At 32.1% G+C, this 15,254-nt stretch overlaps 1 protein-coding gene across 1 annotated transcript in view; it reads left to right on the forward strand.

Moving 5' to 3' along the window:
* The window catches only part of LOC127738403 (uncharacterized), a 34,464-nt gene that overhangs the window by 6,578 nt on the left and 12,632 nt on the right, over positions 1 to 15,254 (forward strand). The window contains exons 2-9 of the mRNA XM_052249644.1: positions 3,607 to 3,931; positions 4,724 to 4,817; positions 9,552 to 9,647; positions 11,931 to 12,169; positions 12,723 to 12,909; positions 13,354 to 13,433; positions 13,907 to 14,363; positions 15,056 to 15,160. Coding sequence (XP_052105604.1) covers positions 3,614 to 3,931; positions 4,724 to 4,817; positions 9,552 to 9,647; positions 11,931 to 12,169; positions 12,723 to 12,909; positions 13,354 to 13,433; positions 13,907 to 14,363; positions 15,056 to 15,160 — 1,576 coding nt within the window. The 5' untranslated portion in view covers positions 3,607 to 3,613. The remainder of the gene's footprint in view (positions 1 to 3,606; positions 3,932 to 4,723; positions 4,818 to 9,551; positions 9,648 to 11,930; positions 12,170 to 12,722; positions 12,910 to 13,353; positions 13,434 to 13,906; positions 14,364 to 15,055; positions 15,161 to 15,254) is intronic.

Consider the following 15,254-nt stretch of genomic DNA (forward strand, 5'->3'; position numbering starts at 1 on the left):
ATAGAAAATAATAGTGCGAGTGGGGCATCCGTGTACTATGGTCACATTCTTGTTTTAATTATTTGGGGACGTTCAATTTAAATCCGATGCCTCGTGTAAAGCTCTCTTCACGTTAAAAACCCTTACAACAACTCTTTGAGGAGTACGAAGTTACCTGTTGCAAGGCAGAATGTCTGTCCCTAACCAGCATATCCTCATTTTTCAGTGGCAGTCCAAATTTCACCAACATTCATCCCGGATGGCCTCTATTACAGGACCTACCTATTGTATTTATTGTTCATTTGCTCTCGTCCTGAAATTGCATGAAATATATGCCACTGGACGTTAAGCAGCCAACAATCAATCAATCAATTGAATATAGCGCTATGTTCTTTTTAAAATGTTGTGAGTTGGTACCCGCACGCGGTAGGTGTGTTCGACTGCAATTTAAACTTTTGACTATAATTGTCAGGTTTCCTGCCGAAGGTCGGTGATTCTCTCTGGGAACTTCGGCTTCCTCCCCCAATACAAACTGATCCCCACGATAAAGCTAATAATGCAGCCGAAAGTGGCGTTATCCACCATTTTGATATATATATACAGCGATCACTCTGTGAATAAGATTACGATCATACATTTTCTCTGTTATTCATTTTGGAACTTTTCTTAGCCTAGTACAACTTAAAATGTGCATCAGACATATGTTTACATTAAATGTATATGTAGGTATTCACAGTTTGTATGTATAACAATTAATTGACTAGCTCTTTGGAAGGAACTGCGTCATGATCATGACCTTTTTTTTTAATCCATAGAAAAAATATTTATAAGTCCCAGATTTAATGTTTTATCGAAGTTGTTGACAGGTTTTCCAGAGACATATAACTGATATATAATACATTCAATTATTGCATATTGGTATTGTCCTGTATGTCTATGGTCGTTTATAGTTTTGGCAACTGGATGTGCAATTTTTTAAAAATTCGAAAATCCATAATTAAGCTGGTTTTCCCAATCATTTTAGGGAATTTTCGTGAGTTGAATACTATATTAAAGGTGATATTATATATACATGTATAATAACAAATGTAAACCGCCGTTGAAGGAATGTAATTGTGGTTATATTGACTGTGAGTTGTAAAGCACAAAGAATTTTAAAGAAGAACTTATTCAATACACCAATTTATCTACCAAAACAAATTGGAATAAGCACTAAGAAATTTTAGAATAAAGGTAAAAATCGTGATAAATTTGATATTTATAAACATGATAAACAAAGAAATTCATTAATTATCTAAAAGAAAATATGAGTATGAGCCACTTTAAAATTTTAACATAATGAAAAATCTAAAATTGAGGGCGTAAAATTGGAGATCAGTGTTATTATTAAAAACTAAATAAAATCAGAGACATATATACACATATGTGTATATATGTCTCTGATAAAATGAAGCATAAGCATTATATTAAACTGTAAACAAAGAGTCTATTCAAGCAAACAAATTAAAAATGTATTTAGCGATGCCAAACCACAAATTTGTTAACATTGAAAAATTTGATAAGCTGAACATATATCTAAGCAGGAACCCATGAGGACAGGTAATTGCAGATTCGCATATCGATCAAGGATTTGTATAATAAGTAGACAAATCCTTGCATCGATCAATTATGCTAAAATAATATCCGTCGCTCAGAAACATGCAGCATCTTACAACTGGTTTCCTGTTAAGAAATATGATATGAGTATACGTTTGCATTTCGAAAGTAACCAGACCTTACTTTCACTTTCTCGCTGTATTAATAGATGTAACAAGAGAAAACGCAGCTTGCAACTTTAAGAGACACCTTACCAAAATGAGTATGATTGCAAAATTGCATAGCAAACAAAAGTCACATATATGCCATTACAATTCATGACACCACTACAACTGATACTTTAAAGTTTAAAAAATCGTTATGCACTTCATTTACATTTTATAGTACTTTAGTTTAGATGTGTGTTAGAATGGAAAATATTGGATCAAATAATGAATATTGTCTAAGCTTTGGAATTTATATACACCTAAGGAAAATATATGTAGTGTATAGGAATTCTGCAAGATAAATATAGGTAATACAATAATGAAACAGATACCTAACAACAACAAAAAAATATCTAGAGATCATTAATTGTGTAAGTCAACAGTGGTTTGATTCCGCCAGTGTACTTTTTCTGGAGAAGGAAAATCCCCATTGATTTTTATCCAAAAATTCACTAGGTTTTTCTATCCAGGTCCAGTGTAAAACATCCACCTGTCATTATAAGGTTCTAAAAAGAGTTTTTTTTTAAGGGGAAATATATATAAAATGTGGCTCAGTAGTTTTTAGTGTATTTGAAACTTGCATAGTTGATTTATGTAAAAAGTGGAGAGTTTTCATCCAAGGAATGTTCACACTAGTGTTTTTGTACCGGAATGATTGCACTATATATAGTTATTTTATACCGGGATTAAATTACACTAGTGCTTTAGATCCATACATTGATGAAGTTATTAATACTCATTTTGAACACACGATAACACAATAATGCTTATTAACGAATAAGATTTAAATAATTTTTCTACGCAAATCTATAAAATCACTGATATGCTTTTAAATTGTCACTAATTGTAATATTTATATTTATTGGATTGCCGAAGTTTTTCTGTGTATTAGCTTTTCGGTCAACTTAGATATAAAATCATATCTTCTTTGTCAATATCAAAGGATGCTTCTATAATTGAAACTTTATGTAAGAACAAATCTGCTCTTTAAATTTGGTTTATATCAAGTTCAATGTCCTGATCATTGATAAAGTATTTTGAGTTATAAAAATATCCTCCTCATCATCATCTATATTATTTACTGGACTGACTCAGATTAATGAAACTAGTTCCTTGAAAATCATTCTAATTTTAACCCATTTATTTATGTAAACAATAAACCGGTCTAATATAAACAAAACAACGATATCAAGATCGACGCTTTCACACTATTTACATCCAATATTCTCTAGTGAAAAACAGTTACCCAGAATAAATACACAGCGGAATGAAAGTACGCTTACAATTGCACTTTCTGAAATGGTGAGTTATGTGCTCATTTCCCATATCCCGCTTTTTTTATAATTTCCCCCTCTTTCCCTCCTTTTTCCCCCCAGATCCCTCTTTTTTCCTTCTTTTAATATCCCACATCCAAAAATCGTGTCATGCCACTAAATGACAGATGAGTGACCCTTAAGTAAACAAGATATCAAGCTATAAATTCTACAAAAGTGGATAAAAAGTTAAAGCAGCTAGAATATCAAAGATCAACCACCAAAACTGAATTTCTATAAACATGATAAAGGACAAAAGCATTAGAATATATAACTTAAGAGACAATCATGATTGGTGAGATAAGCAATATGAACATTATTAAATGGCAGCTTTAAACTAATCCAGACTTTTTACTGGTTGCACTCTAAACTTTGTCTAGTTTGGGGGACTGCGGGCCATCCCATTTTTCAATATCCTGGATCTGCATCTGGTCAGGTTTGTGCCAAGAAGGTATGATGAATGTTCCCAACACCATAAAAGATAGATTATGCACTTTTAAAATTTGTTTCAGGAAAAAAATGACTGCCATAAAAGTATTCATTTCTCACAGTAATGAACTTGAGGATCAACAACTGGTTTTTGATGAAATCCTTCCAAAATTGAAAGATTTTAAAGACATAAGCATCCTTACTCAGGATGAATTACAACCAGGACAAATTTTTTTGTCTAGTTTAACAGAATTGGTGGATAAAGTTGATAAGACACTCCTATTCATCACGAAGAATGCCATGCAAAGTAGCTGGTGCAATCTAGAATTACTAATAGGTCTAGAGAGATCCCAAAGGAAACAGCAACTTTCAGTTGTTCTTTTACTACATGGTATTGAAGAGAAAGATGTATGTATAATAATTTTTGTTTTTGTTTTTGTTTTTTTTAAACTTAATTCAACCCTTCATTAATTCAGAAGGAATCAAAATTTGTGTTACTTATATCACATAATTGTGTGGTACATCATCAGCAGGCACATTCTTTGTAATTTTATTAAATGTTTGCTATATTCAGAAAAAGTAACAATGTTCCTTAATATGAATAATCTTAAACCTATGATCATGGAATTGTCATTGATGTTAAGATTTGATCTGAAAAATGGTCATTAATGAAGATTAATTTGGACCAATGCGCTATTTTCTTATCAAAGATGAGATGATTAAGATCATGATGGTACCCATTCACACACATACTTTATTCCAACTCTGAGGTGACCATGTATGCTCTAACTCCTAAGAGCAGAAATTTGATGAAAAAAGTAGCATCAAATTCGAATTTTCAAGTCTTTGACCTGGCTAAAACTTGACCCTATGACCTCACTCACTAGCTGCACTTGAGGCGAGCACATTACCATGAAACCAACTTTGGTCAGTTTGTTGTCTCTTTGACACATTCCCCATTTCCATTCTCAATTTTATTATTCTGTTTATTGGTCTTTATATAAGTTTCATATAAAAATAAGGAGATGTGGTTTGATTGCCAATTAGACAACTATCCACCAAAAAGTTCAAATGAACCACTAGCTAAACTTCATAGATATAAGAAGATGTGGTTTGATTGCCAATGAGACAACTATCCACCAAAGTTCAAATGAATCACTAGCTAAACTTCATAGTTTAGATTTTTTATTTTCTTTATAGATTCCACAAATTGCAGTATTACAAGAAGCTAGAAAAATTGTTTTTACAAAAGAAAATGATGCCTGGGTTACCAAGACCATTGAAAGGATAAGAGGTATGTTGAAATAGTTTACTGAAGATATCAGCTATAATATTTACTAACAAATGCAGACTGTTTTAGAAATTAAAAATCCATATAAACAACACAAGGACCTAAACTTAAAATGTTAGGTTGTTGTTTTATTGACACATATCCCTCATCTCCTTTCATCATAGATGTATGTTATACAAAATAAAAGACAGAAGATGCCAAGGGGACTTTCAAAACTCATAAGCCTAAGAGAAAGTAAAAATGCCATGACAAGCAAAATACAAACAATTTCACAAAACACTACACAGAAAATCACATTCAAAGCTGAAGGAATTTGCAAAATTGAGATTGGCATTCTTTTCTGTTATCCCCATGTATATTTGCAAAAGCTCCCTTTCAAAATATGCTGGATCCACTCATGTCTTGAACTATTTAAAAACCACTTAGTATTTCATGAACATTTAATTTAACCATTAAAATGTATTTTTTACACATGCTTGTGGTTAATTGGGTTGACAAATAAAATTGAGAATGGAGATGGGGAATGTGTTAAAGAGACAACAACCCAACCAAAGAGCAGAAAACAGCCCAAGGCCACCAATGGGTTTTCAACACAGCGAGAAAATCCCGCACCCAGAGGCGGGCTTCAGCTGGCCCCTAAAGAAAAATGTGTACTAGTTCAGTGAAAATGGACGTCATAATAAACTCCAAAACATATAAATGAACTAAAATTAAAAAAACATACAAGACTAACAAAGGCCAGAGGCTCCTGACTCCTAAAAACTGCCTCCTGTCTGAAATTATTTAAAATTAGGTGTATAAAAGCATGCATTTAAATGTAACAACACAGGCGTTGTGAAATAAGATGTATAAATATTCATCATAGTTTATTAAATCCTCCATATATATATCATCATAATATCACAACTTTTTCTTCTTTTATAAAAATTTCACATTAAAAATCTCCTAGTTTCAATTTATATAAATTTTAGGCAACGTCTAATATACAATATGAAAGAAACAAAATAAAGAACATAAGTATGTTTCATCTCTGTATATAAATTTTATACAATATAATCAAGTGCATAAATTTCTATTTCCACACTAAAATTTCCTTTCTTATATTTATCATAAAGTTTAATAATTAATCAAATCTATAAACTTTAAACAATGACTAAAATGTAATTTTCATAATGAATTTCCATACAAAATAACCAAATAAACTGTTTCTAAGTATTTTCAATTGTGAAATATGTTATCTCCCTTATCAAATTATCTCCCCTAATCAATACTGATTTTATAACATGTACTTCAAAAATATGACTAAAAACATGTTATCATTTGTAAATAACAAACAATTTTAACCAACTGCTAAGCTAGCAAAGCATTCACAATTAATAGCAGTAAATTTAATCTGTATTAACAATTCAAGGAACTCATGGTTGATAAATATAATTACTACCAGAAGTCCATTACTAGACGAAGTGTGCAACCCGCTATATAGTAAGGCGATCACGTTGTCCCCGTACTTCCAACTGTGATTGAAACGGGATTTGAGCGAGATTGCTATTAATAGCAACAAAACTCAATGGCCAAAATTTTTGAAATGCATTCTGGGTAGAGATAATTTATGCAAAACACCCTATAACTTAATTAGTACACAAATAATAATGTTTAACTATCGACGTGTTAATGAATAGCAGATCCTAGCATATTATATCAGTGTCATGAGTCATTATGATGGTTTTAATATTAAATGATAAATATGTTTGTATAATTTATCAATTTAAAAACTACAATTATAACCGTAGAAAAATTGTCAGACGGAATAAAAAAGCTCACTTCTTAATACAATTAACGTTTGGTTTTAGAGTTAATTGTGAAAAGAATTGCCATTAAAAAGTTGGCAAGGAAAAATTAGGTCGGAGAAATGTGTATCCATATACAGTACAAGTAACACTGGTTTAGAAATGAGTTTAATAGGAATAGACATTCTATTATATTTATTTTAAGAATATATGTTACGAATTACAAATTTCAAGAAATAAGTTTTTTTAAAAGTTACACGGGAATTCTGCCGATATAACCATTTTTAGCAAAATTAACAAATTGTACCCTCAATTTTGAAAAAAAAGAGGGGACATTTAATTGTATAACCTTTCTTCAATTTCGAATATCATCGATCCTGCGAAACTGAGATCTTGATGGTAATACTAACTCGGATGATGGTGTGGACGAACAAAGGTTATCATTTCAGTCAGATATTGTTACATTTATCCGTTAAAATACAAGTAAAAATGCCGTTCACAATACGTGCGTTCGACGTATAAATTTTATAGGTTAAAATTGTAGGACAAGTTGAGATCACGATCTTTGTAAACAAATGAGTATTAAATATATATTCTTTATGTAAGTATATCTTTATTTAAGTATACTTCATACAGAATTATGACGAATTCTTACTTCAAAAACCTATAGCTGTAGTTTAATTTGTTCAAATACTAAGTTAATCTCAAGGGTTAAGTTGGGCCGTAAAGAAATAAAGTAATACCTGGAATTGTCCGGTTCCAACAGTAAAACCCATTCTTACAAGCAAGGAATTGTATATTCAAATATACAATTCCTTGTTACAAGTGTGGGGTGTATACATTAATAGCAGCCGCGTCAGGTCGGATTAATGACTTTAAATCCAGTATCTCGCGTATTCAGAATGAATGTTACGATCTCTGATGTTAAATATAACACTTGCGACAACTCTTTGATGGGATATGCATGTTATATTTGACACTGAACGTAAAGCTAGCAACACACGATAAATCAAAACTTTAATCCGCATGATCTACAGATGTCTTCAATCTTGTGAGTATAAAACAAAAAATGGACTATTACACGTTGCAACACTGACTCACGTATACATCTTATGATGGCGAACGAATAGTCGGATATTTTGGACAAATGTATTTCGGGAGAAGCGAAGAAAAAACCCCGTCTTTTGCTTGCAGTAAGTAACCGAGACATAATTCGTCAACACAACGTTCTATTTAAAAAAAGAGGCAATTATGACTATATTTTGACAAAAAACTATATCTTTTAAATAGACGATACATTTTTAGTCCGACACGGCAGATTTTATTGTTCTCATTTGCCTTTGCGCGATGAAAAATGGTACTAATGTATTCGTTTATAAAATTTTATATCATTTTCTAAATGTTGAATTAAAATGAAGTTAAATAACTGGCAATAAGAAACAACCGCACTTAGTCGGCTCACTTCATTTACAACAAACTGATAATTAATAAAACACTCAAGGAGACTAATTAACAGCTATCTTTTTAATGATAATATTTGTTCCCATGATTCCATAGTTATAAAACGAGATTTGGGAGGACCACCTATGGGGCTTTCCACTGATAATGGGGACATCGTGATCGCCTTACTATATAGTACAGCTTGCACACTTCGTCTAGTAATGGACTTCTGTTACTACACATACCCTAAGTAAGGTGAGAGTAGACATCTCATTGCGAATAATCACAATCTTTATCAATCATTCTGACAATCATAGCTGATTACAATAATCTATAACACCTGCAAATAACATTTATAGTTCTAAATAGTTCCCTCTCTCAGAGTAATACAGATAGTATTTCTGATTTTCAACAAATTCTTTTTTATTTCTTCGCTCTCATTTTATTACATCATTACATCAAAAAAACTTTGATTCATCAAAACACACAACTAATCAAGACTCTTAAATATTAAAATATTTGCATAACGCTTTCCAAAACGCAATGTACCTTATTCCGGACTTATCATAAAAATCTAAATAGCTTCTCCATAACTAAACTTATAACTTGTGAATGAATTATGACTTTAATAACTTCTATATCTTTACTCTAAAACTGTCTTAAATGTATAATAACTTTAATTATCGTTTTTCACCTAAACCTTATTTTTACTCGAAAAAATTACTATTCAGTCAGTAAAATGTTCAAAGAATATATAAAAAAGAAGATAAAGATAAAATAAATAGATTTTAATTTTTATCTTTATCTTTTTTTTTATATATTCTTTGAATGTTTTACTGACTGAATAGTAATTTTTTTAGAGTAAAAATAATTTCTAAACTAAGTTTCAATAACTATACAAAAGGAAACAATTCAATCTAAAAAATTATCAAAATCTCCATCTGTCATGCTACATAAACTAAAACAGTATGACAATGAACAGATGTACCACTAGCTTAGAAGGTAGCAGAGTTGTTTAAGTAGTTCGCCTGCAGTAAACACTAGGCTTTCAACATTGAGGTTATGAGTTGAAACCCCAGTCTTGGCAAGGTGCATTGGACTCAGATCTTAATTGACTAGGATTGCTAGTTTTCCTGTCAAAAGTCAATGGTTCATTCTGGGCACTCCAACTTCCTCCACCAATAAAAAATGGTGGCCGGAATGTAACCAAGAGTGCTCAATGTGTCTTTAGCTGTTTAGCTTAAACATACCATAAAAAGAAAAAGAGTACTAATACTTTGTGTCCTTTTTACTTCAAAAATATTTTTAAATGAGAAGTATATGGAACAAGACTGATTTTGATACAACCACAGAGATCATAGACTTTAACACATCAGACTGCATAATTCCAGGTAAGCAATTCAAAACATTTCTTTTAGGTAGTATAGTAAACTTGTTTTTGCAATTTTAGAACAGACAGCGATTAAGAAATTAAATGTATAATAAAAATTTGTTGGATTTTTTATTTCAGAAAAAGAGACTATAAAACATTTGATGCCTGCAGGAAATGTAGCTCATGGTCTGGTATGGTCACATTATGCAGGGTTACTTCAATACATTCTACCAGGTATACTTTTTAGCTCACCTGGCCCAAAGGGCCAAGTGAGCTTTTCTCATCACTTGGCGTCCGTCATCCGTCGTCCTGCGTCCTGCGTTTATCGTCCGTAAACTTTTACAAAAATCTTCTCCTCTGAAACTACTGGGCCAAATTTTATCAAACTTGGCCACAATCATCATTGGGGTATCTAGTTAAAAAAATGTGTCCGGTGACCCGGCCAACCAACCAAGATGGCTGCCATGGCTAAAAATAGATCATAGGGGTAAAATGTAGATTTTGGCTTATATCTCTGAAACCAAAGCATTTAGAGCAAATCTGACACGGGGGTAAAATTGTTTACCAGGTCAAGATCTATCTGCCCTGAAATTTTCAGATGAATCTGACAACCCGTTGTTGGGTTGTTGCCCCTGAATTGGTAATTTTAAGGAAATTTTGCCGTATTTGGTTATTATCTTGAATATTATTATAGACAGAGATAAACTGTAAACAGCAATAATGTTCAGCAAAGTAAGATCTACAAATAAGTCAACTTGACCTAAATGGTCAGTTGACCCCTAAAGGAGTTATTGCCCTTTATAGTCAATTTTTAACCATTTTTCGTAAATTTTTCTAATCTTTTACAAAAATCTTCTCCTCTGAAACTACTAAGACAAATTTAACCAAACTTGTCCACAATCATCATTAGGGTATCTAGTTTAAAAAATGTGTCCGATGACCCCGCCCGCGAACCAAGATGGCCGACATGGCTAAAAAATAGTACATAGGGTAAAATGCAGTTTTTGGCTCACATCTCTGAAAACAAAGCATTTAGAGCAAATCTGACCGGATAAAATTGTCCATTAGGTCAAAATCTATCTGCCCTGAAATTTTCAGACCAATCAGGCAACACGTTGTTGGGTTGCTGCCCCTGAATTGGTAATTTTAAGAAAATTTTGCAGCTTTTGGTTATTATCTTGAATAATATTATAGATAGAGATAAACTGTAAACAGCAATAATGTACAGCAAAGTAAGATCTACAAATAAGTCATGATGACCAAAATTGTCAATTGACCCCTTAAGGAGTTATTGCCCTTTATAGTCAATTTTTTACAATTTTCATAAATTTTGTAAATTTTTGTAAATTTTTACAAAATATTTTCCACTGCAACTCCTGGGCCAAGTTCATTATAGATAGAGATAATTGTAAGCAGCAAGAATGTCCAATAAAGTAAGATCTACAAACACATCACCATCACCAAAACACAATTTTGTCATGAATCCATCTGTGTCCTTTGTTTAATATGCACATAGACCAAGGTGAGCTACACAGGCTCTTTAGAGCCTCTAGTTTTTAACAAAATGAAAGTTTTTGCCTTTTTTTTATTGAAGATGTTAGTAACTACAAGTGTACCTAAGTATTTACCACTTCTTAGACACTGTCCGGTAGAAGGAAGAAAACAATACATAAAAAGTCATGAACAAAAGATTAGTTCAAATCAGTCATTGCTTAGCATATGTTATAATCAAAAAACACATTACAAGTTATTTGTTAACTTCTGAGGGGCCCTCTGTGATGGCTTCTGTCACTTTTCTCTAGTTTGTTCTTGTATTCAGTGCATTGATTTATAGTATTTTAAACTGTAGTTCTGATGTTATTAGCATGCTTACTGATTTTTATGCCCCCACAACTGAAAGTTGGAGGACATTTTGTTTTACCCCTGTCCGTCCATCCTTCCTTCCGTCTGTCCATCCCATTATGGGTATATAGTTATTCCAGATAACTCCTCCTACAGTTTGAATGCTAGGAAGTTTTCACTTTGCTGGCTGTTTGTACACATAATGAAGGTGTGCATGTGGTCAGGGTTTTGATTTTTTATTAATATTTGCTCTTTTGGGAGATAGTTGAACTTTGTCATTTTTGGAGTATATACTTGCATAAGAGGTGCATAGTGTTTCTGCATAACTCCTTCTACAGTTTGAATGCTAGGAATTTTTCACTTTGCTGGCTGATTGTACATATATTGAAGGTGTGCATGTGGTCAGAGTTTTGATTTTTATTGATATTTGCTCTTTTGGGAGATAGTTGAACTTATTTTAAAATAACACTTTGCATCTGCGGGGGCATCATTTGTGTCTCCCAGACATAATAAAATCTCAAAGAAAGTTCTACATTGACTTTGTTATGATACAGTTACTTCAGAGTGGAGTGAGGGGGCATTTCTTTGTCTTGTCTTCTTTAGTAATTTATTTTGAATTTAATTTTACCTGCAAATGACATGTACACTTTTAATTATTTTGTTTATTTTTCACAGATTTGCAAAATAAACTGAAAGAATCTGAATGGTATAGAAATCAATCCACCAACCTTCAGAACCATGTGTCAACAAAGTTTTATGAATTAGTACCAACATCATGTACTTGCCATTTTGATCTGTCAAAAGTAGATGAAAATATCAAACTGGTCACAGTTTTGGAACTTTCCAATTCAATAAGAGGGGGAAACATTAGAAAATTTGCAGTGAAACTTTACAGTGTTACTGATGGTGATCAGGTGAATATTTATGTATGATATCTTTATCTAAGAGCTTTGATTATTTAATTTTTTCTGGTTCTTTATCCTCAGATTTGGAAAATCAATTGCTCAGGTAATAGTTCCTTAATTTATGTTACCTTGAGCTCCTTCCAAGCTGGTAAAAGCCTTGCGATATGGTTCATGTTTGCATGTTTTATCAAAACAGTCATTTTTAACTCTTCCACAGGGGTATATCAGTTTGTGCTTGCATGAGACATTGTAGTTGAATTAAGCAAACAATGTTTTTGTTTTCATTTATTAACCCATTTGAAAAAATCAATATAAGTTTTATAAAGATGTGGTATGATAACATGATTGCCAATGAGACAACCCTCCACCACAGCATGTAACAAAATTCTAAGATTTCCCAAAGTGTGGTTATATATTGCAGTAATTAAGATTAATGTTCTCTAAACGGTTTTAGGAAATTAAGTATTTTTATCTATAGACGTTACGAAAAAATTGTTTTACTTGAAATGTATCACTCATATTATATATAGTGTTTGTTCATGCTTTTCAAATACCTTTTCAGACATATTTCTGCATTTGTGAATACCCATGTGCCATAGGGGCAATGAAGGCAATGGAAGATCACCATTTAGCAAAGTTTAATATAGATGACAAGAAGTTACAACTAGCAAGATTTTACTATACCATGAACTCTGTGATAAACCATTTTGACATATGTAGAAATAAAGCAAGAGTTGTTCTTTTCAATGGTAATATACAAAAATGTAGTCTTGATATTGATAATAGTAATAATAAATGATAATGATAACTTTTTGCACATCATATAAAAAGGCCTCATGTGTACTATATGTAAATGTAACAGCAACCCAATTACACAAATAACCAAAAGACATTAAGAGATAGTCCTCAACAATACTCCTGTTTCTTTACAATATGTATAGTTTAAAATCACCCTGAGAAAAAAAGTTGTGAATAAATTCATCAGGAATGTCAATTAGTTGAAAATTAGTGTGTTTTAAACTAACACAAAACATAAGCCATTCCTCCCAAATAGGAATCACTTCCTGTCTAGTATTTACCAGTCCTAAAAAGACTCTACAAAATGCAAACATTTTATTCCCAATTACTATTTATGAAACTCTAATGTAGCATACAAAAAATAAAAATGAAATCATCCATCTTAATTTTTACAGATGAAACTGAGAAAGTGTCTGAAGTTTTAGTGAAAGCAATAAAAGAAGATTTACAATTAACTGAAACAGTTAGGACAAAGGTTTGTATTACTGTCTAACTTGTTTTCTTCTCTTTTCCCTTAAAAAAAATTGTTCACTTGCTCAGTTTTGACACATAAACATTGATCAGTTGTATACAAAATTAGGCTGTAGACACAACATTGTGCTTGACACAGTTAAGTATAGGCTAAGTAATAGGCAGGACACAGTAATCGGATTTTATGCACCAAATGAAAATAGGATTTTTGTCCCCTTTAGCCCCTAAAAGTATAGGAACTGTAAAAGAAATGCAATAGTCCTTAAAAGCTCATACAATGTGGAACTAAATAAGGCAATGAGAACAATGTTTCATGGCTGCAGGCTTTTTGTTGTTTCTAGATCTTTGATGTTTTACTCTAATTGGTATAACTAGAGGTTTTTATTTAAAATGTACAGTATTTATAATTTAAAAACACTCTTATCTATGATTGACCTATACCATCTAGATAGTTTGGATACCTTTAATCATTTTCAGGAGAGCCCAATCAGGCCTAAGTTGGAAGACTTAGAACCTACACCAGAACTTGAATACCAATATCAGGTCTATATAGCTCATTCTGAAGACAGAGAAGACAAACAGTGTGCTAAAGAAATTATTGAATACCTGGAACAGAAGGGGATACACAGTATTCTTAAAAATCCTGACAGCCCAAATGACCCAGAGGTGAAGTCTAATACACTAATTAAAGCTGTGAAAAATTGTAGGTGGTTTATTTTTCTGATGACACAGAATTCAGTTAAGGACAAGATGCTTCAGCTGAGGGTACTGGCTGCACTCCATGATGGTATCCTCAAAAGAAGGGTTAGGGTAATCCCTGTGGTAGATAGACGTAATGACATCTACATACCTGATGCTCTACAGTGGGTTACTTATGTACCTTGTAATGGACAAACAAAATCTCATCTTAAAAGTCTTCACAATATCGTCAGTGGTAGGTACCTGTTATTAATCAAAGAAAGATGAAACTTTTCTTTGTTTGGTTTAGTTGGTTTGTTATGGATGTATAATGCAAACTTTTGTGCAACCGACACATGTTTCTTGAATAAGCTTCATCAGGTCTGCTCGAAATCAAAAGGTCAGGAAACCATATAAATAATAAATTTAAGAGCATCAAAACCAAAAAAAAAGCCTTGACCAAAAATTCAATTTTTGATTTTGTTTACTTTCTCAAGCAGAATAAAAAAACAATTGTGCTGCAGTTCTTACAATCCTATCTGACTTCAGTATTTATTGCATTACTGAAGAAGCCTTTCCACTGATCCTGAAAAAAATATGCATATATCAATTTTATATCTGTCCTTCAACTACCCAACTTTACACAGTGTTTATGCTTGCATTTTTGTTTTATAAGTTCAATGAAAAAAAATTTGAAGATCTAGTCTGAATATTGTTAAGTATTGAAATCAATGTTGCTATGATGGAACAAATTAATCCTGTGATTTCAACTATTGATTTACAAGAGTTCATCCTGAACAATTTTGGTTGGATTTGGTTCTTTACAGGATATTTTTTGTATTTGACCTGTAAAATTAAAATAGAATTTACAACTTGCAAGACAATTTAATTAACACATTATACTTTAAAAGAAACTGACAGATCTGTAAATGATTGGCTCTGTTTTAGGAGAAGACTTTCCTTTGAAAACAGAGATGTTACTTCCTGCTGGAGATGTAGCCAATGGTCTTGCCTGGGGTTATGTTGTTAATTATCTTAGAGTCATCTTACCAGGTAAGTTTATCAGTATGCTGGAGATGTAGCCAATGGACTTGCCTGAGGTTATGTTGTTAATTATCTTAGAGTCATCTTACCAGGTAAGTTTATC

This window comes from Mytilus californianus, unplaced genomic scaffold (assembly GCF_021869535.1).
Source record: "Mytilus californianus isolate M0D057914Y unplaced genomic scaffold, xbMytCali1.0.p SCAF_4, whole genome shotgun sequence".
Classification (NCBI taxonomy): domain Eukaryota; kingdom Metazoa; phylum Mollusca; class Bivalvia; order Mytilida; family Mytilidae; genus Mytilus; species Mytilus californianus.